The sequence below is a fragment of the Aythya marila genome (assembly GCF_965140915.1).
Source record: "Aythya marila genome assembly, chromosome: 4".
Classification (NCBI taxonomy): domain Eukaryota; kingdom Metazoa; phylum Chordata; class Aves; order Anseriformes; family Anatidae; genus Aythya; species Aythya marila.
Window position 1 is genome coordinate 67,416,450 of NC_139045.1, and position 27,518 is coordinate 67,443,967.

The 27,518-nt window shown below is 38.2% G+C and overlaps 1 protein-coding gene across 1 annotated transcript; it reads right to left on the reverse strand.

Moving 5' to 3' along the window:
• Positions 1-1,754: 1,754 nt before the first annotated feature.
• Positions 1,755-22,925, reverse strand: MSANTD1 (Myb/SANT DNA binding domain containing 1). Its single transcript, XM_082758645.1, has 3 exons — positions 22,600-22,925; positions 12,024-12,308; positions 1,755-2,558 (listed from the first exon to the last, which is right to left on the reverse strand). The coding sequence occupies exons 1-3, from the start codon at positions 22,851-22,853 to the stop codon at positions 2,318-2,320; spliced, it is 780 nt and encodes a 259-aa protein (XP_082614771.1). The 5' UTR covers positions 22,854-22,925; the 3' UTR covers positions 1,755-2,317.
• Between the last annotated feature and the right edge of the window lie 4,593 nt (positions 22,926-27,518).

Genomic DNA, 27,518 nt, shown 5'->3' on the forward strand with positions numbered 1-27,518 from the left:
TTTACAGAAGGGATTGTATGACGTGGCTGCTTGTGGTAGCAGGCAAAGAATCAGATTTCCTTCATTCCTGTGTTCCTTCAGCTCCAGAATTGTAATTCTTATAGCATGCAGGGAGAGGGGCACAGTACAAAGTTCAAATATGCTGCCATTGGCATTGCTGATTAATTGGATTTAATGGTTATATGGTCTGTGTAAATAATATCAGTAAATATTATTATTTCCCATGGAGTCAAGGGAGAGTTTCTTTACATCTTCTTGTAAACCAGATAAAGTCAGAAAGCACCACAGAATTCAGCCTACCTATGTCAATAACACATCTACAACTGCAATATGCAAAAGCACAAAACATATTTTCCCTCCCTCATGTGCACGTATGACAATATTTACCTGTATGACACTAGGAACAGTCCTTCTTTTAGAAGTACTTGTGCAGGTAGACACACAGTAAGGTTTCATGATTCTCTTTCAGAGCCAACTAATTCAATTTTAGGTACACAAAAGTATTTGGAGTTTCACTTTTACTAAATGTAAGCTGTATAATTTCACCCTGTCTTTGCAGAATCAGGCCAGACACTTGTCTTTTTTTCAGTCACCCAGTCACTGGAGTAGAGTGGAGCAGAATGCGAAGGAGAATTATTTCACTTATCTTTGATCAAGCACCATTTCCTGCAGGTTCTGTCTTCTACTATGTTTGCATTAGCCTTATATGAATTAAACTCAGTAGAAATTGACTACATTTATATACAATAATCATGTTTTAGAGCTGCATTATTCTTATCTTCATACCTTCAGCAGCCTTTAAGAAATATTTCCATCTATTATTCATTTCTTTGATGAGTACAGTCTTTATCCTGTTCACCAAACAGAATTACAGATTAATAATTTGTCTGAGTTTTAAAATAGTTTAGATAACATTAGTTTAGCTAACAATAAGCTAAAATATATAGAAAAATGCAAACTTCAAAAATAATGTTTCAAGAGAAGACATTATTTAATAGTGAAAATGGAAGATGGCCTTATTTCCTAGCACTGACATTAATTTTAGACTTCTATATCTGAATCTAACCTTAGGTACTCAGCCTTGCAAATACATTGAAAGCAGTAGAAATATGCTCTTAAAGGAGAAAGCAAAAAGAAATGTATATAGGAATTCAGCTGAGGAACTTTTGAAAGTATGTTAAATGTTATTTCAATATTACCTTTCACTAAAGAATCACTTTCTAGTACTTCATCTCAAATATTTAAGTACAATCCTTTATGCCTTCAGCTCCCTCTTGTGGTATATCAATGTTGATCTGCAGCCACACCTTAAACATCTACTTGTGTTATCAGATTTGCACCACCAGCAATTACTGGTGTAGAGGTGTTGAATGATCTTCATGACTTCCATCTATATAGCTTGCCGCCAGCACAGGATATCTTTACACTGCAATCAATAATTAAAACCTTTGACTGTGATTATCTCTCCCAGTATTTTTCACTGTCCCAAAGCATACTGTCTAACCCAGAAATAATAAATGTTTCTTCTTTTTCTTTATTTCATTTGATAGATATATATATATATGTATATACACACAGTACAATATTTTTTTCTGTGATAGAGAATAAATGAGAGTTTTCATTGCTGGTTGTTCATTAAGTCAACAGATTCCAGTTAATAATGAAAAAAAATTAAACATTTAATATCAAAAGCAACTTCAAGTATCTTCTATACATTTTAGTATTCAGTATATAGTAAGGATTTGTTTGTTTGCTTATGAAAACTGTATTTGAATAGACTATTTTTACCCTCATACTTTAGAGTACTATTCATACCAGGCATGGAGTTTAAAAGGATGCATCTCATCGTCCCAAGTAGCTCTTCACAAGAACCATAGGTCACTTGAACAATCACTGTTTATGTTTCAAAACAAGGTTTAATCAACAGCAAAGTCAAGATGCAATTAGCATTTCTAGGAACACATTATTCTGTTCCCCTACAACAGGTCAGGGTATGGTCCTTGATGTGAAGAAATATCCAACACATCTGTTTGTAAAACAATATCTGACCTAGGCATAATAGTACCGAAGTTCCCAGAGCTTCATCCCTTATTCTTTCTGTATAAAAATAATTCAACTTAGGCATATATTGCACTATTTTTTTCATGCCAGATAGCCCTCACACTGCATTATCTTTTCTCTTTGCTTATCTAAGATTACACTAAGGTTTTAATTTCCATGGAAAACCAGGGAATAGGGCAACAGACACACATAAGGTGTGTAGCAAGGGGATGTCTATAATATCAATAATAATCTCAGAGGCATTCACAAGGGGAAACTACACATTGGATTTGGAAATCATTTTCTCCAGTAGATTCATCATTCTCTCCTGTAGCTGTAAGCTTTGAACTTGAATGATGTTTTGTTGGTCCAGAATCCTGCGCACTTCTCTACAGGTCTCTTCCATAGCTCTGCTTAACTTCTTTTGTTCTTCCAACATGGCCTCCATTAATTTTAGCTTCTTCTTTTGAAAGCTGCAGCTTTGCATTTTTCTTTTCTTGACTGGTCTTTCTTCAGTTCTGAAACAAGAATATTTGCTAACAATTAAATTCATATTTATGGGGAGAAAAAAAAAAACTATGTTAGGACATAAAAGTCTGTACTACATTCTTGGTAAAGTTACACCTAAGTTCAATTTTTTTATTTATTTTTTTTTTTTTTAAAAAGGTTCTCCAATATATTCCCTTTCAGGTGCATGCCAAAACAGAAGTATTTACTACAGTATATTGCATAGTGCTATTGACTGTAAAAACATCTTTTAAAATCCCATTATTTTTAACAAGATTTTCCCCCACAGAATACCAGTACTTTGTTTTTATCTTGATGTTTCTTACATATCGAGTCTACAAGCTGTGCTGGGAGAGGGGTTTTGCCCATCTGGTCATTATATTTATTATACTTTAAACTTCAGTTCTAAAGCTGCAATAAACATTCCACCCAGAGAAAGCACTGCACTGTACTGTTTTGTGTAGTGGTAAATTACAATTCTAGTTTTTTCAAAGCATCATATCAGCAGGACTGATACTGTTACTGCATGCTAGTCTCGGAGTTTGTCCTTGCACTGAGACACAGCAGTAGCACTGACTGCTTATTTATATACTACATCATAAAACATTATAAACAACGTGAAAGTTGAGTAGGATACAGCTTGCAAGACTCCTTCATTTCTTACAGGTCACAGATGGATGACATTTCATATTTGCCTTTAGAGAAGATTGCCAATTGTAGTTCAAGATTTTTTTTATTCAAATGTATTTGTCACAAATACAAGACACTATGGGTGCTTTCTTCTCATTCTTAGGTTAACTACAAGTTCTATCAGTTAAGATAGAACCATACCTCGCTTCAAACTCCTAGCATTTTAACACATAATTCAAACACATTACAACCCCCTACCTGTAGTTTTCCCTTCATCATACTATACAGGCAAGACTTTGTATTCAACATAGTAATCAATTGTTATTTGGAGATTTAGCAAAAAAAAAATAATAATAATAATCATCATCATCAAACAAATGTTCTTCTGAAATTCAAAAAGTGTATTTGTAGCCTTTGGAGAAAAACAGATTCCCAGACCCTAAGGCTGACATGTTGTTATTCCTCTAGCAAAATGTTTCTAAGCTATCTCAGGTGATACAAGTTAATACATGCTTGTCTACTTTTTTTTATGTCCTTATCTGAAATCTGTAGAACCGCCACATGCAATTTGGGTCATATTTGGAGAATTTTCTCTATACTGCATCACGTTGGTTTTTTGTTTTGGAAAACAGAGAGAAACCTAGCAATAAAGACTCTGAAGATGGAAAGTTCACATGGCCATCCTAACTTGGGGTGACAGTGCAACACAGGAATTCAAAACCAGCCTGCGTGGCATGCACATCAGAACACACACATAAAATCCATTTCTCTTAATGTGTAAGGTAAGAAAGAAGCATACTGGGCTGTGAAAGAGGAAGAAAGGCAAATACAAGGCAAACATGTGAGTGAACTACACATCTGAAAAACTTTCAATTACTAATGGGTAGCTTCTTTTCTAACTTAGAGTGACAGTCCATGCATTCATTCACACCTTTTGTAACTCAAACTGGAGTCCCCAACATCAAAGTTATCTGATGGTGGGTCTCAAAGTCCCTTTACACAAACAGCAATCTCAGCTGTGTTCTGCCAAACACAGCATTCTTCCTAGGTGAAATCCAATAATTAGATAGCACAGTTGTGAGTAGCATGCCATATCAATACCGTGCAGATTTCAAGGTAACCTTGACCAAGGACATCAGCCTAGCTCTTGAGGAATGTGCTTTTACTAATGTGAAGAAGTGGAGTGAGGAAGGAGGTCACTCAGCTGTGGCAGATTTGTGTCATAATTTCCATGTAAGTTCTTATCCTGCTTGACAGGCTTTGTACAACAGTGACAGTGACATTCCGATCTCTCAGCAAGAAAAAAATAAACAACCCTAAACACCTGAAAGACTTGATGCAAATATAACAAAACAACAGTCTCCCTGGCATTTAAGTGTGTAATGACCCCCAAACAGTGGAGTCTAAGAAAAGAAACAAGTGGATCAAATTAAATGCTATTAAAATCTTAGAGAAAAAAAAATAGAAATGGTTTTGAGGGAAACTGTTTCAATACTGTTTCTTGATTTTAATGTGATGTCCCTCTGTGCACGGGTAAGAAACAGCAACGATCTGTCTTTACAAATGTACATTGACATGGTGACCAAAGGCCATTAGCTTTCAGATTATCCAAGTATTCAAAGTTACTTGTACAACTCAGCGGGTTTTGTCACCATTACACTGTTACACCATGGTTCTGAGGAAAGGGATAAACCACCATCTTTATGTTTGTTAATCAATTTCAAAAAGTATTCAAAGTGAACTAACCTCATATTTGATTTGGGGTATCAAATAAATGCATGTGGCTCCGCGCAAACTGCGGGCCAAGCTGATCAATAAGGTTATCACAGTCAGACAATCCAGCAAGAATGGGTCTTGGCTAACAACAAATTGTTTGCTCCCATTAATCTAAAGGCCCAAATGATTTGAATTGTGCTTCTCAAGGAGGTTGAACTGGCAGAAAAGGTCTTTGGCAGCATAAGAACAACATTAAATTTGTTATTCCAAGGTTCCCATCACTGCTTTCACATTCATAAAGAATGCATACTTTCTGGTAGCTGGAGCAACAAGCCAATCCACTTGCCAGAAAAGTCACCTTTTGAATTTTAAGTCCTCTGTGAAGAGAAGTTTATTCCTGAAACCTGATGGGTCTCTCTATTCTCTTTGCTATACAGTATTACAAAGTAGTTGTGGTAAAACTTATCCATCTGAAATGGGTAAGAGCTGGCTTCCGGAGCCACAAGAGGGCTTGTGTCTTGTCAAAACAAGCTGCAGTGAGAATGGTCCTTAATAAGGAATGAGAGGGAAAATCTGGGGCATGTAGATGGTAATGAGCTGCACTCATTGCATCATCATTCTTGGTGGCTGTGACTGCCATTTCATCTTTATTTCAATCAGGACAAGAAAGAAAGACAGGGAAAGACAAAGAAAGAGAAAAACAGGAAGACATAGAATGACAGAAACAAACAAACAAAGATGGAATGTTTTGGATTGAAAGATTTAAAATATACTTTATTTCTAAGAGAAGAAAAAAAAATATTTGAAGGGTTGTCCTAGAGACACAGTAATGCAGGACATTTTATGATGATTCACAAGTCCATAATAAGGACAAGATTTATAATTCTTTCTCTTGCAGAATAGCTCTTGAAGGAAAGCTCTTGAGAATAGGGTCTCCAATAAATAAATAACTAAATAAATAAAATATAAAAGGAAAGAAGGATCCAAAGAATCTAGTTTACAAGTAAAGGACACTCAGTGACATGAAACAACATAAAATGTAGTGATTCCTGAATATTTGAATCTTGAAAAGTTTCTTCAGATACCAAGCCACCTTTCTTTAGAAGCTCTAGGTGTCCTATGTAGGGCCAGAGAGACCTCTCCAACTTTTTCTAACAGAAAGTCAAGAGGGAAGCAGGGATAGGAATACGACACATAGGGTTCAGCAGTGAGTATCCCATCAGCGTCAATATCCTCAAGTAGTTTCAGCTAGGAGTATGTCTAGTTTGGTAGTCTCAAGGCACCAGCATAAGAAATGAACAATGTTTCATGTAACAAACATCAGCTGGTTGCTGATTCTCCACGTTGTATTCCTGTGCAACCAACATCTCTGTGACGATGAGAATGCAACAGATCCTGACAGCATCTTTCTACCAAAGAAGCATCATTACTCATCACCAAGCCTTGAGAGACTTCTCAAGGTAGATTTTGATCTGAAGGGAAGAGTGGTCTGGGAAATCCAGGACCTCAAATACAACTTGGTGGTACTTTTGGACCTCCAGTGTTTATGACAGAGAAGAGCTCTGGCATTAGAACCATGTTCCAAGCAGAACCTTGCAAAGCTATTTCCACACAATGGCCTAAAACAAATAGGCAGGATTCAAAGAAATGAAGAGAAGCGATGCTTTCCCTCTCATCTATAAGGATGAACAAGAAATGACAGTGTGTGTTGGGGTCCAAGAGGAACAAAGCAAAACCTCCAGGTATAACTAGGCAAGACACTTCCAGTCTCAAATATGTGTACTGTACATCTATCTAAAATCATTTTAATTCACTGTCCAATTAAAAAGTTCCTTGGTTGATTGCCTACACTCACCCAATGATGCTCATTTAAGAAATATGTGTGAATAATTAATGAAACGGGAGTTAAAACACAGAATAATCAGTCTACTACCTGTGTTACCTCCACAAAACCACAGTAACAACTCTTCTTTTCTGACTACTTCATGGCGCATGAAGTACTATTGTTTTTTTATTCAAAATTCATTAAGAACTAACTACTGTTTCTGACTTGGTTGTGGATTTTTGTTTGTTTTGTTGTTGGTGGAGTTTTTTTGTTTGTTTGAAGCTATGAACAAATCTGAGTAGACCACCCTACCACCTTTATGAAACAGAACTAACAATGATCTGGAGCTAAATGTTAGTATTAGAGATGGCAGAAAGATCTTCACAGTTTGAGGACTGAGAATCAAAGCAATCTGGATCTTCTGGTAAACTAGGCTCATTCAAATACAGCCAAATGCATTCAGGAATTTACAAGACTCGACCTTGAAGTGTAGATAACCACCACAAAAAATGGCTCGGAGGCTGGGCAAAGCATCATACTATGATAACAAGTCTGCATAATGAGGTAAGATGCACTATATAATGTGCATAGCCCTAAGCTCAAACTTCTTTGTAGAAGCCGCCCATTCAGATTTTAAATAACTATGGCATTATTTTAGAAAGATTAAAGGACTTGCCAAAACTGTTATTTCCTGAACTAGCATCCTTACCAAGTTTTAATGCACTTCTATTAAACAATACATATCCTGGTTAATTCTGGTTACCTATTCTTACTCTTTTCTTGTGTGTAAACCATGTGTACCAATTTATTCAATTTACTTTTTAAAAATGAAAGTATACCAGAGACGGTATCATGGTACATGGCTACATCTAGATAGAAAGCAAAAAAAATACTAAAAATATCTCAAATACACTGGAAGGAAAGATAAATAGAAGTAGCATCTGAAAGTTTATCTCACTATATTCAAATTAGAAACAACATACTTGTTTAAGCAAGGGATTAATCTCTGGACCAGATTATTATAGAGGAGAGTGATTTCTCCATCTTCGAAATATATCAGATCTGGACTGTATATCTCATGAAAAATTTCCAAGAGTCAAACAAATCCCAGGAACAGAGAAGTGGAGGAGAGCAGAGACAGGGGCTTCAGAATGCAGTAGTCCTCTGCTGAAGGGAACCATACCACAGAATCCCCTCCGTAACATTCTGGGCTACACATCAGAAAAACTGAATTCAAATACATCGGCAGCGTTCAACAGAAGTCAGACTAGATGGCATTGTGGTTTTATTATAGTCTATTAATCTACGGAAGTAACTTCTTTTCACCCCCATTTTCAGTTTGATAGAAATGGCAAAACTGATGAGGTCTGAACCACATTCACAATCTGCATAATTATGTTTTGTCATTATTTTAACAATGAAGAAACAAGACTATAAATTAATCCACAGGGTGAAAAAACAGTTTTCAATTAGATAAAAAGTCATTTATAGCATTGTTATGAAATCTGAATTTAAAAGTTTAAGCTGCAGTACAAGACTCCATCACATCACATTATATTATCCAACAATAATTCTACCATTGTCAGATGTTTTATGGACACTGCAGTACAATATAAGCTTTCTTAAAGCCCAAGAGCAGTGTTCATGCAATACTGAACAAATAGCAGGCATCCCATTAAAGGAAATAGGAATTCCAAATGTTTTTCCTCATCTGTGAATTGCAACAGAAATAAAAATTAATTTGATCTCACATTAATTGTATTATCACTAACTAGGAAAAACAAGTTTTTCTAAGAAGCTTTTCTAAGAAGCTCCCAGACTCCAATAAAATGTAAAGGAATCTAGCTTCAACTATTTTTAGCTTGAGAGTGTGTATGTATTGACAGAAGTGTAAATTTTGACATTTTTCTCTGTCATAAAAGCTAAATATTAAATTCAATATATATTTTTATAATGTTGTAACTTATACAGCCAAGAATCCTCCTGCTATGATCAAGGATACCATGGAAAAACAGAAAGCTCATGTTTAAAAGCTGTGTTCAAGAGTTTAAGGGAATAACAGTAAAATTTTCAGAAGCCTAAAAGTTGGCTTTAAAAAAAAAAACATACCCTTTGAGTTTTTTTCACTGATCTATTGTTGCCATAACATCATTATTTTTATTACTGGAGAAAAAAAATCCCACAGCATAAGCTTACTTTGCACACTTAACCGATCTGTGTATAGTCTGCTTCACAGACAAATAAGAACTACATAGTCATAAAATACATAGATGAAAAACACGCCAATATTTTACATATAGACATATGTGTATATTTTTTAAACTAAGTGTTTTATATAGCCATAAAATAATAAAGTTGAGAGGGAGATTGGGGATCTGAAGCATTCTTTTGATTTCAAATCCCAGTGTTGTCTTTAGAACATTTTTTGAATATGTTAGATCAACCGTGTACTGTTTAGAGTCAAGGACATTTACCAAAAAAAAAAAAAAGCCAAGAGGGACCCAAATTTTGTATGCAAATTCTTTTTGCTCTTGTTGGTTATTTCAAAGTGTTTTTCACATACAGGATGACATACTAATTGCTTAAGCTGAAAATTGCTTCTCATTTCATAATTTTCCATTAGTAACTCCAAAAGAATTATCTTCCCTGTCTTACCATGGCAGCTTTAAGTGATTTTAACCCATCTGATACCATTAGCAAGTGCTGTATTTCCTTCTGGCCAAAAAAAAAAAAAGGAGTACATATTCTTTTCTAATTCATCAGACTTAACTAAACAGGTCAAAGCTGTACAAGCTTTTCAAAACCCCCTGTGAATATTTTAATACCACTTTTCTTCCTCCCAGGTACATGTCCCATTAATATCACAAGTACCTGCAGATTTTTAATCTGGTCACGACGCTCACCTGAAATGTTATACTAATCTCTCAAGTGGTATGTACAGCTCAACTTTTTTTTTTCTTTAAACACAGCTCAACATTTTTTTTCCTTAAACACAGAAGAACTGAATTTTAACTTTTGAACATGTACATATCTTGTTTTTAAACGATATGCACAGTATTCCATTGCACAAACAAATTTTATAGTAGAGAATAAGACTGTGAGAGCACAACTACATTAGCAAGTTAGGGAGCAACATATTATGGAGGTCCTACCACAGTGACGGTCAACCTGTCCTTCCCTGCAGCTCATGAAGCCAGTTGTGTTGTCATCCTTACCGGGCATCAGTAGCACTGCAGCCTGAGCTACAGCACGGGCAGAGCATCATCACCTGCCATGTAGGCTTGCAGCCAGCTGAAAACCTGCCTGCACCATTAAACGCTAGATTTCAATGACCAATAGTTCCTAACTTGGCTAAGTTCAAATGTATAAATATTTTTTTTTACTAAAAAAATAAACAAATAAAGAAAAACACACAAATGGACTAAAAAAAATAAAAAAAAAAAAAAAAAAAAAAAACAACACTGAACCTGAAGCTGGCTAAAACACATGATAGCCTAAATTTTCCAAATCTTATCACTCTTATCACTGTGGAGAGAAGGCAGAGTAGTTTAAGTCTGCTAAGATGAAAGCCCATCTGTAAATGAAAGCATCTACATGAGAGTGGGACTCTGCAAACTGTAAGCACAATGAATGCACAGTTGTGGTTGATTAGCTTTACTTCTGAGATGGCTTGTCTACACTCTTGCAATGAGACCTGGTGTGGTGACCTCTGCCTTCCCCTCACAGCTACCCATGGTACAAAATCGATGTTGTACAGGAATTGTCCCTAACCTGAAGAAACTTAACATCTTGCAACTGAAAAAATACAACCTTAAGTTATCAAATGATAACTTATCATCGGTGATGGAGCCAGGGAACAGGAGGGGAAGGGGGGGACACTCCGGGTGATGGCATTTGTCTTCCCAAGGAGCTGTTCACTGTTAGGCCTGCTGGTGGGCAGCAGCCAACCAGTTCCTCGGTTTGTTTGGCTTCTGCTGTCCCTGGTAAACTGCCTTAAGGTTAAGCCACAAACTCTCATGCTTGGACCTTTCTGATTCTCTCCCCCAACCCACCTGTGGACAGGGAGCCAGCAGCTGGTGGTGCTCAGCTGCCTGCTGGGGCTAAACCACGACAACAGCCTAGTGAATAAAATTTGCCCCATAGCTGTAGAAAAGTAACCTCTTAACTATTAAAAAATATTATTGGAAATCAAATTATGAACTGGGGGAGCAGAAAGTTCTTGCATAAGAAGCCTGATCTTGGCAACTGCAGAGAGATCATTTATCAGGGTTATCAAACAATTACAATGATCTATGATGAAAAAAATAAATTGTTGCTTGTGAACAAAAAAGCTGCAACAGCTCAGAAATTACACGCATGATAGCCATAATATATTTTCAATTGCCAAAAGAAAGTTTTTAAAATAATCAACCATTCAAAGACCATTGCTTAAATGATTGAATGCATTTATCCTAGTTTTACTCATCCAAGAGTAAGCCTGGAAACAATAATCCAGACTTGCTGGGTTGGTTCTTCTTCCAGCATAACACCTTCTCAGTTGCATGACTGACAGATCATTTTACTGTTATAGTTAAAGGCTCACAGACTTATGGTAAGGATCTCCAGGACTGACTTTTTTGCTGCCATAAAACTGCAATCAACTCTTATCTCACACTACTCTGGACAAAAAAATGTGATTAGTAAAATCTAAAGTTTGTATCCAGTGTACAACCCTGCCTTTTGTTAAAATGCTACCTTCCAAACTCCTCCAATCTTATCAAAAAAGGCAACGCGTTTGCACTCTCAAACTAGCATTTACTTTGAAAAAGTGACATTCTCAATTTTATTTAAAATGGTTGCAGTTTGGTGTCCACAGCAATATTTAGCATGATACTTTTCTCCACTTTAACAATAGCTGAAGCCAGGGAAAGTTTGCTTACTCGTACCAAAATAAAACTAGAGCAAGCCAAGAGTCATCTAAGCAGTATGCTATATCTCTTACTGCTTTCTCAGTACTGTCTTGAACATGTCTGTACTCCTATTACAAACACTCTACCTCATGTGAGCAGTGACATGCATGCTGAATTTTGGCAATATTACATGACTTTTTGCCCAGTCCTCCTACTCTCTTCCAATCTCTCATAAAGGAAGAAAGAAAATGCCCTAATTCAGCAGAAAGGCTGACACTGGGAAATATATCTCACTTGTGATTTACAAGAAAGATACAACAGCCATTAGAGGAAAAAGTTCCAGGATTTCCCTTTTAGATAGTTGATCCAGGTTCATTCTCTGAAATACAAGAAAGGGGAAAAAAATTAGATACTACCTCAGCTTGTAAGAAAGTAAGCTTGACGAGCTCTCTGAATGTTCATCTTCAAAGCACTCTTCCCTTCCTTCGTATGTAAACTGGTTATATGGCAAATACAGAGGTGTTGACTTAGCTGATGGAGACTGTGAGGCCTCTGTCTGTGATGTAGAAGGACCCGGTTGCTGATTTTCATGCATTTTCACATCGCTGTGGTCTGTCACTTTGGATAAAATCCTATCAATGGTTTTGTAGTAAGGCCAGTCAGGTGCAACAGTTTCACTGTCAGTCATGCATTTTAATTTCCTGCAAAAAAACGGCATAAAACATTAGAGCCTATTTTCCTTTAAAAGTAACTTTCATACAGATCTTCTATCTCAAAACATTTGTTCTGGTCATGTTTGGGAGTCGAACTGAATGTTTTTAATGAGTACAAAATCAGACACTTTTTTCTTTTAATCTCCAAGGAAGCTGTTAAGTTTCTTTTCCTAGTTTTAACCTGTGATTAAAAGACGAATTTCCTTTGGGGTTTACATGCAACACAAATAAAGGACATGACAGCTTCTAATGAAAACAGCACTGCATTGATCATGGAATATTTTTTCTTCTCCTTGCAGACTGCCAGACTAACCGATCTGACAGCAGCCCCTGGCAGTGCACTAGGACAGCCAGGGCAGGGAACGCAGCACAGCCTTACCAAACTATGGTCAGCACTGGCCTTCCATGTGTTGAAAAGTATTTATTTTCCATTAGGAATATAAATGTCTATAAATATCATTCCTATTCTTTTCCTAACGTTGTCTATAAGCTCTGGCTTAGCCTTGTGAAGATTCTAGTAACAACCATAAGATGTAAATGTCTGCTCATCTGTTACAGGGTAAAGATCAGTATAGGAAGAAGTATAGGTCCATTTATGTGCACACACATATGGCAAAAAAAATAAAAAGCAGGCAGTTAATAATGCATTATAAACAGCATGCACAAAAACATTACAGTGGAAGGACTATCAGCCATGACCTTGTCCTTCACTTGCATCTTATTATGAGATCTGTCATTCAGTCCTAACACAAAGTTCACCACTAACCCATTTGGCATCCATTGTTATTCTATTTGCTTTTACTGAAAAATACAAAACTCAGGTGAACAGATGCAACTCAGAAACACTCCTTTACCCAAGCTAGCATCCCAAACTTTATTCTCATTTGCCTTTCCTGGTTAGAGTCTTGTTACTCTAAATGAAAGTGCAGCAAAGGAAGAAAACAAGAACGTCAAGATCAATGACAATGACAACTGCTCCACATTTAAATGAACAACAACAAAACCAACCAAACAAACAAATCTGATTCTCTCAGCTAGGAAAAGGTTTCAATTTGCAGGAAAAAAAAAAAAAAAAAAAAAAAAAGATATAAAAAACTATTCCTGGACACCTGGCCCATCCCTTTTTCTTGAAGCCTTCCAGGTTTTTCCTCCTCTGAATCCATCCTGCCCACACCAATCCCCACAAAAGATAGAAGTAAATAACATGTAAACATGATAAAAATGGTGCCAAACTTAAAGGTGGGAACTTAAACTTCTTCCTTTTAAACACCTCCCAGCCCAGGGTAAGGGGAAATCCACTAGTGAGGAAAAAAGGCAGAAATATTTGCGTAGATTTTGAAGCTATTTAAAGATTCTTCTTTTTTTCTTGTCCTTGCAAGGGCTGATGAGCTTTGCCAGCTATTTGGGAAGGCACATTATAGCCCTGCATAGCAAAACCTCCACAGCTGACTGTATTTTTATGCCCTATATGCATTCAAAATTTTAATTTCATACATGTTTCACAACCTGCTGCTGCAATTTCATAGTCAGAGAATATCTAGTACAAACTACAAATACATCTATATCCATCAAGCACAGACATAAAATAGCTAAATTCAGGGCAGACAGCAACCATCACTTGATATTGATTATTTTTACTTTAATTGCTTAGGCTATTCACATGAAGAGCAAATCAATTATACCACTATGAGCTAGTAGCCAGGTCTGCATTTCACATTTGTTTGTCCATGTTGTGAAACCTTCAATATATTCAAACAATTTATTTTAAAACGTTACCATCCTCAACTGTTCATTGCAATGCATTCACCATGTTCTGTCATCCCACGGGCAAGACAGCAGAAAGCCATGCACGAGCATTTCTCTGCCATGTCAGAACAAAGTTCAGCAAGCTGCATTAAGACCTCACCAGACATGGTTTGAGCCTTCAGAACTGCAAAAACAACATGGCAAAAAGGATAAGAAATGCTCAGCCATGGTATTCCACCAGCTTTGCTCTTGGAGCAGACAGCTGACTTGTGTTTAGCCTCGTGTCAGTAAGGTCCCCCATGTCCTCATCTGCAGAGCTGCTGCCCAGCCTGTCTCTGCAGGGGACTCATCCATCCCAGGGGAAGGATTTTGCTTTTGTCCTTGTTGAGTTTCACGAGGTCCATGTCAGCCCATTTCTCCAGTTTATCTAGGAGCTTCTGAAGGGTAGCGTTGCCCTTTCTTGTGAGGGCTGTACCCTGCAGTTTGATCATTTGCAAAACCACATTCCAATATATGCTCCTTCAGGCCATTAAATAGGACATTTTCTGGCATAGCCCCTGGTGGTCCCCTACCTAGAATGAGCCTCTTGGTAGAATACAAGTCATTAACCATCGCACTTTGAGCCCAGTGATCCAGTCAGATTGTCATCCAGCTAGTAGTCCATCCATTTGGAGTATACAATGGCAGACAAAAGGGCCAGCTGTACTGGGGGCATTAGACAGGGCACTGCCAGCCAGTCGAGGGAAGGGATTGTCCTGATGTGGCATCACCTCAAGTGCTGTGTGCAGTTTAAGACCACCAGTATAAGAAGGATACAAACTATCGGAAAGCATCCACCCAAAGGAGGGCTAGAAAGATGGTGAAGAGTCTAGAAGGCAAGACATATGAGGAGCAGCTGAGGTCCCTTGGTGTGTTCAGCCCAGAGCAGAGCAGGCTGAGGGGAGGCCTCATGGCAGCCTGCAGCTCCCTCACGAGGGGAGCGGAGGGGCAGGCACTGAGCTCTGCTCTCTGGGGACAGCGACAGGACCAGAGGGAACGACATGGAGCTGGGACAGGGGAGGGTCAGGCTGGGGGTTAGGGAAAGGTTCTGCACCCAGAGGGTGGTCGGGCACTGGGACAGGCTCCCCAGGGCAGTGGTCACAGCACCAAGCCTGATGGAGTTCAAGAAGCATTTGGACAACACTGTCAGACATCGGGTTTGATTTTGGGGTGGTTGTGTGTGGAGACAGGAGTTGGACTAGATGAGATGATCCTCATGGGTCCCTTCTAAATCAGGATATTCTGAATTCTATGATCCCAGCTTGGATACAAGGACAATCTTGGAGACTGTGTCAAAAGACTTACTCCTGTCAAGCTAAGCAATATCCGTTGCTCTACTCTCATCCACAGATCTAGTCATTTAATCAGAGAAGGCAAGCAACTCAGCCAGATACAATTCACTCTGAGTAAATCCATTCTGGCTATTTCCAGTCACCACATTCTCCTTCATGTGACCATACGCTGCTTCCAAGATGACTTGCTCTGTGATCATCCCAGGAGTTGAGGGGAAGCTGATCAATTGTAAATTCCTCTTGCCCTTGCTGAAGATGGGTTCAACAGCAGGTTCTTCATTCACCAAGGACCTCCCTCAATCTTCATAAATTTTCAAAGATGATCCCTGACTCAATAGTTTTTTCTACTAGTTGTATTTCCACTGCTCCTTGAACCCTGTTCCAGGCACAAGAGCCTGGGAGACCTGGGCAGTGAGGACCCAGACAGAGGGTACTGAGCATCCTCAGCCATAACACAGGCATCTGTGGTCAGTAAATAACCCACCCCTTTCAGCAGCAGGTCCACATCTTCCATGTTTATCCTTTCACCGCTAATAAAGTAGTAGAAATGTAGCAGTAAGCAACTTTTATTAAGAGAATATTTGGTCTAAACCCCAAATTAAGACAGCTCCGTGTAGGATTATCTTATTATTAATTAGAGTGCCCTGATGACCATTCTGAATACATTACATTTCAAGTATTAATTTATCACTAGAATGGCACTAAAAATAGTCTTCTGTTACATTATTATATCATCCTGAGCTAAATGCTGTCTTCTTTACTTTAGCAAAAGTTTTCAGGAGCAGGTATTTTCCCAAGTAGGCCAATACCTTGGTTTTTATGTTGGAGGTCAGCTGTGCACCTAGACCCCATTTTTGCTAACACTCTCATGATGTTGAAGGAAGAGCTGTAGTTTATCATTTGCCCCTACAACTCTAGGGTTGGAGATGCATAAAACTAGATATTTCTATGGCTCTGAATGCATTGTATGGGTAGAAATTCTTCCACTTCTGACTACCTACCATAGCTCTGGGCTAAAATAAATAAATAAGTGATCACCACCAGGAGATTGGCAGGGGAATTTTGTTAGCTTAAAAGCAACACCAGCAGCAACCATCTACCTGTATGGAGTCTGGATCATTCTTAAAAAAAATAAATGATTACATAGATGGAGAGATGATAAGATAATGAAAAAGGGAGTGTCTACTTTCAAAAAGAACTAGGAATGCTACAGGTGGAGGACAACAGTGAGAACATTCACTGCTACAGTAGTGATGTTTTAGCTTTCTGGTAAAAAACAAATAGATAGCTTGGCAATATTAAATTTCAGGATTCACTGATTATTTTAAAATAAACAAGGAAACCTAGAGAAACAGTTGAGAGTTTCTGCCTGCATTAATGTAACTAAAACCCCAGCAGAACTGAAGTCTAAGGCAAAGATGAGTTTACTGCTCTCAGTCAGTAATTACCATAAATCATCACAGCAGGTCTCAGTTGCATCTAAAACGTAAATTTGCTTTTCTCTTTGTTTTGTTTTTGTGTTGGTTTGTTATGTGTTTTTTTGCTTTTGCGTTTTTAATGAAAAATGAAGAAGCCAGAATGAAACAGGACAAGAGTAAGGTTGGGATGCAAGAGTTCAGAAATGAGAAAGGAAGAAAAGCCAAACATTCAACTCTTTGAAAATATATACTGGGCAAATCACTGCCTGAGTGAGTGAGCCAGACAGAAAAATTAGGTAGGAAACAGGGGTAAGTGAGAAAGTCAACAGAGCTTGCAAAATAAATTCCTGCTGAGTTTATCTAGGCCTGTCACTGTTTCACAAGGCTCTATTAAAATCCAACTGAGAGCAGAAGCAACTGAGAGCTCTCTCCAAAAACTCAGGCTTCAAAGTCAAGTTTCCAGTGGACAAGTATCTGAAGTATGAAAAACAGTGTCACTCAGTTAATCTAAAAGGTGGTTGCACATCTTATCATAGGGAAGTGAATAAATTAATGTTTTTTGAAGTCCTATTGCCAAAATGAACGGTCTGAGACACCAGCTGAGTAATTTGTGCTGCTATTGACCTTTCTTCAGACTTTATTCTCTGTGCCTATTACCAACCTTCTAAAATAAAATTATTATATTATATTCTAGAGAGTTTTTAAAAATCATTATTTCATCAGTTAAAAAAAAAATCGTGTAATCTATAACTTGCCTTTTTTCTTCTTTTCTCTTTGCTCAACACAATATTGCTTTTTTATTATTATTACAGTATTTGATATTACTATTTGCCTTAAGGAATGGATATAAGATTCATCTCCTGGGGTTTCTGAGAAAAGCTTTCAAAATAAATAATAAATAACAACTGTTCATGAACCAATCAACGGGGAGGGAAAGAAAGATGTATGAAAGTACAGTACTTAAGTTGTGCATCTGCTATGAATTATTAAAATTAAAGAGAAAGCTGGTAAAATATTCAAATTTAACTTTCTGCAGTAATTTGGATGCACTTATATTTCATCATTTGCTGTAACAGAGGTCAAATATTCCACTTGCTTAATGTCATAGAGTATAGCAATGAATTACACGAGCAACAATGTTTAATTGCTATCATGTACACATGAAAATAAAAAATTAGACTAATCTTTTATTCAAATCATGAGACTGATTTAAATTTACCAATCATTAACATTAATTGACTGTGATTCAAATAAAATAGAAACAGCTGCATCCTGTTTCCTAGGCTTTGCGGAGGGTGATGTTTTTGAAAATAATAAATTTGCACTCACTGTTCTTATTTTTAAACATCAGAGGGAATCAGTCAAAACTGAGGACCACTGTGCTAGCTTTGCAAGCCCTATTTTATTTTTAAAAGCCAGTCCATATTATGCCAGTAGCAATATTACAATGTATGTAGTAAATTAATATCACTATATTAGCAGAGACAGGAAAGTGCCTTCTTTCATAAGGGCTAATTACGGGGTTATGTGTGCTGGCTGCCCCAAGTATTCTACCAACCTAAAAAACTGAACTACAAGAGATGACATACTAATCTCAGCAAAACTTTTGATACCCAGCAAATCAGAAAGATAACTTTGAATTGCAGCAGGTTTGACTCAGCTTTTCATTCTTCCACCAGAGATAAATAGGGATGTTCATGCAGCTCGTTACCCAGGTGTCTTTAAAACCAAACTTTAAAAGCCTGGTGGCTGGTCTATCCGCAGCAAAAATTTCAGGTTCCAGTTCAATTCCTAAATGCAGAATCTTACCCAAATGCACCTGCAACAAATTTTTTCCTTCCACCTGTGCAAAACTTTCCACTCAGACAAGTTGAGTAATTTCCACAGTAGATTAAATCACCCTTTAACATAGCAAAACTGCAGTAGGAATTACTTCAGGATATGGTATATTTTTCCCTGAATAGTTTCTTGCAAATGCTCTTGGACCACGGTAATGAAAAGGAATATAGGAGCTGCTCCCAGATCATCATCCCGCTGCCTCACTTCTGACCAAAGTCAGTACTAAATACTTCAAAAACATGTTGATGGACAGGATTTTTGGGTGACATAATGATATTTCCTTCCTTTTCCATTGACTGCTAGTAATATCCTGAAACCCACTGTCTTTTATGACTCTAATTTGAAGACAAACAATGTCTGTATTTTTATTTAATAAATCTAATCTTTAGTAAGAATAATAATAATAAAACAACCTACCACTCTTGGTCTCAGTGATTTTCAGTGGTAATGAGTTCCACATGCTTATTATGCAGTGTAATACAAATTTATATGACTTGAACTAGTTTTACATTTCTTGCCTTGCAATTTCAACAAATAGCTTCTTGTGTTATGGCAAAAGGAATACCTGCTTTACATTCTCAAAAATAGGGCAGTATGTTTTCATGCACCTCTAGAACTCCTCCAATTTCTTTGCTTTCTTTTCCAAGCGAGTCACAGAGTTTTCCATTTTTCTCAATAAAGAAAGCTTTCCACATCTTATCCTAATCATGTTTTCTAAACATCTTCTCATTCTCTTGTCACCTTGTTGAAATATAGGGCAGTCTGAAATAAACATGAGAATTCAAGGAGGAAATAATGACATAAAATAGATTTATATAAAGGCATTTTAACATTTTTACAATGTTTTTACAGCAGATGTGGAGGAATGGGATATGATCGTCCTAAAATTGCTTTTGTGACAGAAGCTCACATGCACTGAACTACACCTGAACTAACTTTATCTGGCAGCACAGCATTCCACATAGGATCAAAAAATGTACCCACAAACCCGGGTGAACACCTGGGCTACTAGCCCAGCCTGAGCTCCAGGCCACCATAACCACGAACAAATTTGCATTAGCTGCAGCAACTGCAGTAACTGCTGGATAAGAAATGCACCTCCCCGCCTATTTATATGTTTGTCTGACTTCGACTTCTTCTGCACCATAAGTAATAGCTTTCATTGGGCAATATAAGCAAAACAATATAGAATTGGATCTCAAAATGTTATGGGATCCTCAGATAGGAAAGCATATTATAAATGTGCTCACCATTATAAATGTGTTCCTTATAAATGTGTTTACTATTTTAGATCCTTTAATATTTCAGATCATTAATATTTTTTTCAAGAGATGTTCCAGGATGTGACATGCCAGCAGCAACACTTACCACTGAACTTCATTAACTGAACTAGGAAAAATATCCAAGTACTGCTTTTCCTTTTATAGCAAATATATACATATATGTGTATATGTTTATGTATATGTGCATGTGTATATATCATAGTTTGTAGGACAAAAAAAATATTTTCCTTTATGAAATCATGGCTCACCACTAAATAACACTATTACCTGATTAAATATTCTAATCTGGTTAGTATCTGACTATTAAAGTAGAGACCATAGCACCTTTGTGACACTACAGAGTTGGGTAAAAAGTAAGAGATCCTGAAGGAGTGGGAAGAAATAATCGCTTGGGTGCAGAACACCCCCTCAGCCCTGCCACTGGTGCTCACATGTCACACTTGATAGATCTACGTAATCATTACAAAATATTGTCCCAAAATAGATCATTTTATCCACTTTCAGGATTTTCTTTTGAGCTTTATGCCACAGTGCAGCAGTGATGCATGGAAATACACTAAGGTAAAGTATCTTCAAGTATCCTCCAGGCACCAAAATGTGGATTAAAACTCAGATGCTTCAAAGCAAAGCCAGCAGTCAGTGGCAACTAACACATCATTTAGTTTCATCACATTTCCTATCCTCACATGCCAACAAAAAGCCTCCAGAAAACTATGAATTCTAAGTCATAGTTTGTGTTTGTCCCTATTCTTTCTATCACCTCAACTTGAAAGCAAAGCACACAAGCGTGCTTTGGATGGGAACAAACAATCAGGAAGATGCATTTCAAATCCACGAGTACAAAATGAAACAGCACAGTGATAGTGCAAGGCAGTTTTCTCACTCTCATAAATTTGCATCTTAATCAACAAGCTAGGAGCTGCAATGCACTGCACTGCACTATAGAAAAGCAGCATGACAACATGCAACAGAAACAATCTCTGAAGTTCACAGAAGCACTATAAGAATTTTTTAAAAGTGCTATGTTTCCACATGCACACGCAGACTATGGTCGTGGGTGATTTTATTTCTTCCCTTCCCCCACTGCAACTTTAAAGCAAAAACATTAATTAGGAAAACTGAGACAGTCTGACTGATGACAACATTGAAAATTTAGAACAAAGGCTGACAGAAATAACCTATTACACTTGGCAGTTATGGCACTTAAATATTTTGCGGTGTTGCTAGACACCTGTAAAATCTCGGTGCTGTGAGATGTATTTCTCAGCAGGGAGGACTGCAGATTTAGCAGACTAAGCAAAGGCCTGGTAGCCAACAACTCTCAACTTCTAATTCTTCATCTGAGTGTGAATTGCTGGGTGATGCAGGGCAAAAATTTATCTTACTTCCAGCTTTCTCATTTACAGTCTGGGTGGAAAAAAAAAAAAACTGCAAGGACTGCAACAGGGTTAGTGAAACATTTTGGAGACATTTGCTACAAAACATGGATTTAATGTTATGGAAAATGATGTTAAAGATTACGCTTGTGGATCTTACAAACGTAGACGAAGGACATTCAAAGTTAAGGGGTTTACAGGATTTTCCCTAGTTTTCTACATGATGAGCAGTCTCTGCATTAAATACAAGAGGGCTGCCTCAGAGAAAAGCAAGCAGTTTTAACATGGTTGCCTGCTGTAATAACCTTTTTTATTATTAATACGAGCTTTGAGGAGAGATTAAATAAAAGAGTCACATATTTGATTTTCTTGCATTACAAGCACATAGCTAAAATCACCACTCAGGATTTCCAGTACAAGGCAGTTTGTGCCTCACAGAGATAAGAAAGAAAAAAAAAAAAAAGAAAAAAAAAAAAAGAAAAAAGAAAAAAAGAATATTAAAAAAGAGAGAGAGATGCAAATATTCCTGTTTCGTTTTAATTTCTTTTTCTCTAGGAAAAAAAAAAAAAAAAGCATATCGCGTTTTTAAAGGCAACTTCCCCTCCTGAGTGACACTGCCTGCTCTTTATCATCTCCTTGTAGCCACCTCTGCCCTCCCCCCAACTCTTTGGGAGCGGTATTGACGGTGCACATCGATTCCCTCGCTGCAGATATGATCGTTCTTTCGCTGGTGCTGCTTATAATTATAGCAATGTGTGCCACTCGGCAAGAAGGCATTCAATTATTCTTGGCCCCGTGAAGTGTAACCCTTCAACTCACAGTAACAAAATCCAGGAGCTTCATTCCCCCAAAACATTATTTCATATTTAAAAAAAAAAAAAAGAAAAAAAAAAGAAAACTTTGCCTTGCAATGCCGATCCTCACTGGCCACTTCAAACTGCAGGAGTTTCCCTGCAAGGAGCTGCTGCCAAGCTCACACAATCGGTCCCCTCAGCAAAGAGAAAAAAAAAATCTGTTTTCCCACTAAATGCATTTCTATCCCTCTACACCATAACAATGCTAGTTAATTATAAAGAAACAAAGTTGTCCCGGAGTTTGAAATGAAATGGGGGAAAAATTAACAATGACGTAACAGCATTGGCAAGAGAGAATTTTAAAAGCGATATGAACAATCTTTAATCTTTTATCTACAGATTTCCTGAAGGATACTTCCTTCTGAAAAGCAAACACCACTGCGTTGCCCCTGCTAAAATCTCTTAAAATAAAAAGAATTAACTGAAGCTTACCTGTACTGGAATGTCATATTTGTAATTTTTATCTTTATTTCCTCTCCGTGGCGAATTTCTCCAGTCATTTCAAAGAGTTTGTTAGCCATTTTCTCATAAACTTTGGCATTCCTTTTAGTTTGTTTCAGTTCATCAAAAAATTCTTCCCAGACCAGCATTAAACCTCTCATTTCTGCATCAGTCCAGTTTCTGGCCCTTCTGTGTTTCTCAGTCTGAGAAGAGACAATGTAACTGGGAATTTCTGCTGCAGCCATTGCTGACTGACCTAAAAGGGTTTTAAAAGAGGACACTTAATATAGATTGAGTTTTTAGCTTAGGTTTTTGTAGTGCAAGACATGCATATGTGGATAAAGAATTTGAATGACAACAGAACATATGAAACCTTTTTGCAACAGCTTGAAGCTTGAGTGCACAAAATGGGGCCTACATCTGACAGGCAGGAATTTAGTTAAAAGCTTTTAAACAGAGAAACGTCATTTTGATGTCACGTTTCCATAGCAACAGAGCAACTGCATAAGCTACAACAACAAAAACCTTTTAACTGAAAGCCAAAGAATCAGGACAAAGTTGACAGGCCATCAATATTAAAGCTTTTAAACACTTTAGGTTTAACAAAAAAAAAAAAAAAAAAGAAAAAAAAAAAAAAAAGATCTATGCAGCCTTTGAGAAGCCACTTTTAAGTTTCTACTTCTTTTTTAGCTTTCCCTTACCTTTTAGGCAGACAATCTGCTAGCAGGGGGTCATGGTCGCCTGAACGAGCTTTTAAGTTGCGCCTTGACAGACTCTCTAGGAGGTTGCAAGGACTGAGGCCATGTACACAAAAAAAAAAAAAAAAAAAAAAAAAAAAAAGCTTTTTTTTTTTGCAAAGATATTCTGAAAAAAAAAAAAAAAAAAAAAAAGCTTCAGCCAGCTTCATGGAAACTATACATCTCCAAGCTAATAAATGTTGAAGCAGGCAGCCTCATTAAAAAGGTGCCCGCATCTGTTTTTAAGCACATGCACAAAATACTATTTAAGTGTTTAAATACGGAGAGAAATGCATGTGCAATTTTAATAGAAAGGCACTTTTTTTTCCCTGAGATGTTTTGCTGCTGATAAGCACATACTGCAGTCCTGTCAGTATGAATTTGCCTTTGTAGGTATGTATTACTGTATGTGTATTTTGTATTCCTAGTAATTTAGATGCTATTTATGCAGCCTGTGTTCTGCCTTAGGACTGCAGCAGAAGCATTTCACCTGCTTTATGGGGAACCTAAAAGGATTATTCAATGAGTTAAAAAAAGGCTGCAGGATCCTTAGAACTGTGAATAAATTGCTTTGCTGTAAAACAAGCATTTTGAGCTGATTTTTATATAGGGCTACATTCTGCCAGCAGTTACACCAGAGAAGCACCACTTACTTATTCATCGTATCAAACATTGTGCAACACGAGCAGTGGGCCAAATCCTGCCCCCACTCACGTTCGTGCAAGCTGACAATCCTTCACAAAGCGGTGAGATGCATGAAATGTATTAATTCGAGCAGCACGAGCAGCTAGAGAGAAAGATGTTAATTCCCTGCAGTCCAAATATAACTGCGTTACGTAAAATATAAATAAATAAAACACGGACCTTTCTTATTATTTTCTGTTTCAGCATATAACAGCAATAACGACCTCACTGCAGGGCACTTCCTGAAGATTAATGGCAGGCAGGGGTTAATGGCCTGAGGCTCACCCAGTCAGTCGTTAATCCCCAGGAAATGTTCTGTGCCTCAATCCTTAATGCTTAAGTATCCTATAAATTGTAAGTCTTCTCATAACCACATCCTTGATCTTAACAATAGTTTAAAAATGCACAGCTTGGTTTGCATCCTGGAGATGGCAAGGAGAGCACATAACGTTCCTAAAAGGTACACCGATAAAATTTGTAGTATCGTTGCCTTTCCTTTTTATTTATTCTGCTGTTTATCATGAAAAGGCACAAAAGCATACCACAGAACAAGGTGTGGGGGGGGAACTGTGCACAGTTCACTGTACACGGGAACTTCCACTGATCCAACCCTGAACGAGTCTCTGTTAGAAATATACCTGCTGAGTCACTGGCTTCCTCAAAAAGAAAAAAAAAAAAAAAAAAAGAAAAAAGGGAAGAAGAAAAAAAAAAAACTAGCTTCCAAATAACTACTTTTAACTAGTAATATGACAGCCTAGCAACTATTACCTTTAAAAATGTGTAAATAGCAGCATATGTTGTGTGGATGATCTTGCATGGTTTGTCTCTTGGGTGGCCAGCTGGGAGACATCACATGATCGGGGGACAGATGGTGGTCAGAAAAGGATCAGCTGGTGACACGTTCATTTTATTAGTTTATTGTTTTGTTTTGAAATTCCCATCACTTAACCTTGGGCTCCATGCAGCTATATTAATAAAAACACACCAAATTCTGTTGACTGCATCTGCAGCCAGCGGCAGGGGATCACCAGGACAAGTTTAAGAAAGAAATAGGGTGTCCGAGAGAAAAACACCACCAGCCTCTTGTTACAGAGCTGGATCTGATTTGGGACCGTTGTGCACTATTTGCAAAGACCTGGTTGCTTTTCAGCCTTCAGTAATCCAATTTTGTTTGCCCCCTCCAGCTTTTAAACCCCATGGATCCTGAAAATATTCATGAATACTGCTGAAACCTATAGCATGTTATACATATTGGGAAGGAAAAAATAAAGATATGCATGATCTCTGCTTTAAAGATTTTTAAAATCCAGTTTCTAGCACAGCCACCAGGACGGGGTGGGAGAGAACCTGCCCATCTGCAGCGAGTTCTTCCCGTGACGGTCCACAAACATTCCTCTTCTCAGCCCCATGTGCCCAGCACATGTGCGACTGCTCCTTCCACACCTCCCCATCTGCCAGGGCCATGCCCGGCCCCCAGACCCTGCAGAAACGAGGCCGCTGTTGCCCTCTCCAACAAGCATCTCCTGCTTCTCTATATGCTGGTTCCTATTAAGGTAATTGACAGATTGATATAGTGGCATAGTGCTATTTAACATCTGTTAAATAAAATAAATGTTTTCTAATAATGCCTCCCTTATTCCCCTCCCCTCAGCACCAGAAGGGGATCTAAGTTTCCAAGGACTCGAGTTTTTACCCCCTCCTCCGAGAAAGTCATTGATATTAATTATAGAGACTCCACATGATGCCTCCTCTGCCTTGCCAAAGCGCACATGCCAAGGGCTTGATAAAGTGGCTGTTTGCCTATGTGGAGCTGAAAGCAAGAAAAGCTTTATTTTATTTTATTTTTTTTAATCCCCAAAATCATCCCTACAGGCCTCACCAGAGCCAGGACGAGAAAAATATACCTCTCCAGACTGTGCCTGTGGGCTGAAATTCTGCAGACCTACATGATCCCTGGGAGATGCTAACCTCGGCCACCACGTCAGGAGGAGCCCCAGGACAGGACAGGCAATCATCCCCCTGTGATGGGGGACAGCTCTCCCCCTCCCCAGAGCTGAGGGATTTGGAGGAGAAGCTCCAATAGCAAGATCAACCCACCAGCCAGGTAAGATTAGTCATCTACCTCAAGACTGGCCACCAAACGCAGAAAGCTGCTGGCAGGATGAGCTGCACCTCCACCAAGCCCAGGGCATGGATGCACCTGGCACCAGCACCCCTCACATGCCACACCTTGACATCTTCTCTGATGGCAGAGTCCTCCAGCATCAGCCTCCTGGAGACTGAGGTCCAGTCTGGCTTTAAGTGCCCTACAAGCAGCTGAAGCTGTCACTGTTCTCCTCAGTAAGGATGTATTTCCTCTTGGAAGCCACCGAAATACATACTGGAGTTCCTGAGTACTCCTCTGTAGATAACTTGCATCTGTAGGAGAAGGCTTTCTTTACTCTCCTGCTCAGCCCAATCCTTCCTCTGATGGGTGCCACACTGACAAGTCTAGAAGATATTCCTACAAACACCCACCTCAGTGGACTTAAGGATGTCTCTCATGACCCACCTTTTCAACACACTCCTGTTCCTAAAATCTCAACAGAGCATGGATTTAACGATCCTCTCACAAACCTGTTCTTTATATCACCTCTCTAAACACCCTACCTTTTTTGCTATCATTATGTATCAGCTTGAATAACAGCTTTCATGGCATTCCCACCTTTCATGGTGATCTGAAAGACAACCATAATATTGGGACTCCAAGTGCATAATGGTGCAAGTACAATCTGAGACAGGTCAGACAGAAGCTCTGTTAACTATGATCCTGGTGTGAGGGCACTCGGTCACCATCTCCCCCCCTCGGCTCCCCAGTTTTCTGCCAAGTGATCACAGAAGTGTTTCAGGAAAAAAAAAAAAAAAAAGGAAGAGGTGAGGAAGAACAATCTTTCCAGCAAGAATAAAGCCAGGTATCCATCCCTGGGAGGGATGGGCTCAAGTAGCTAGCTGATTGCCACAATGCTAAGGAGGAATCAAACAGTGGACATGTGACAATATGGAAAGGTGGCACTTCCAGTAGTACCTTACCTCAGAAGTAGGGGCTGGAAACAGTCGCAGACTGATAGCTTTTGGTCCAAAGCATTGTTCTTCTAGTTGGCATAAACCTCTTAGCCAGACCTCTCAAATCTTAGATAATTTTACCACCACATTAACAAACCCCAAGCAGGCAGAAGGGCTTCTAATTTGCAGATACAGATCTAATGAAGTTCTCCTATAGATGTTTCTATCACAGAGATCAGACAAACTCCTCTAATCCTAACATATCTGTTGACTATACTTCAAGTGATCTGTGCTAACTGACTGCATATACAGCCTTCAGCTTTGCAAGTGTGGACTAACGCATGCCAAATAAAACTTCCTTTCGCCAAGTTCTGGGGTAAGGGGTTTTTCCCTTACATTTGCAGGGAGGTAACAGTTACAGTCAGTCAATTACCAGGGCTCAACCCA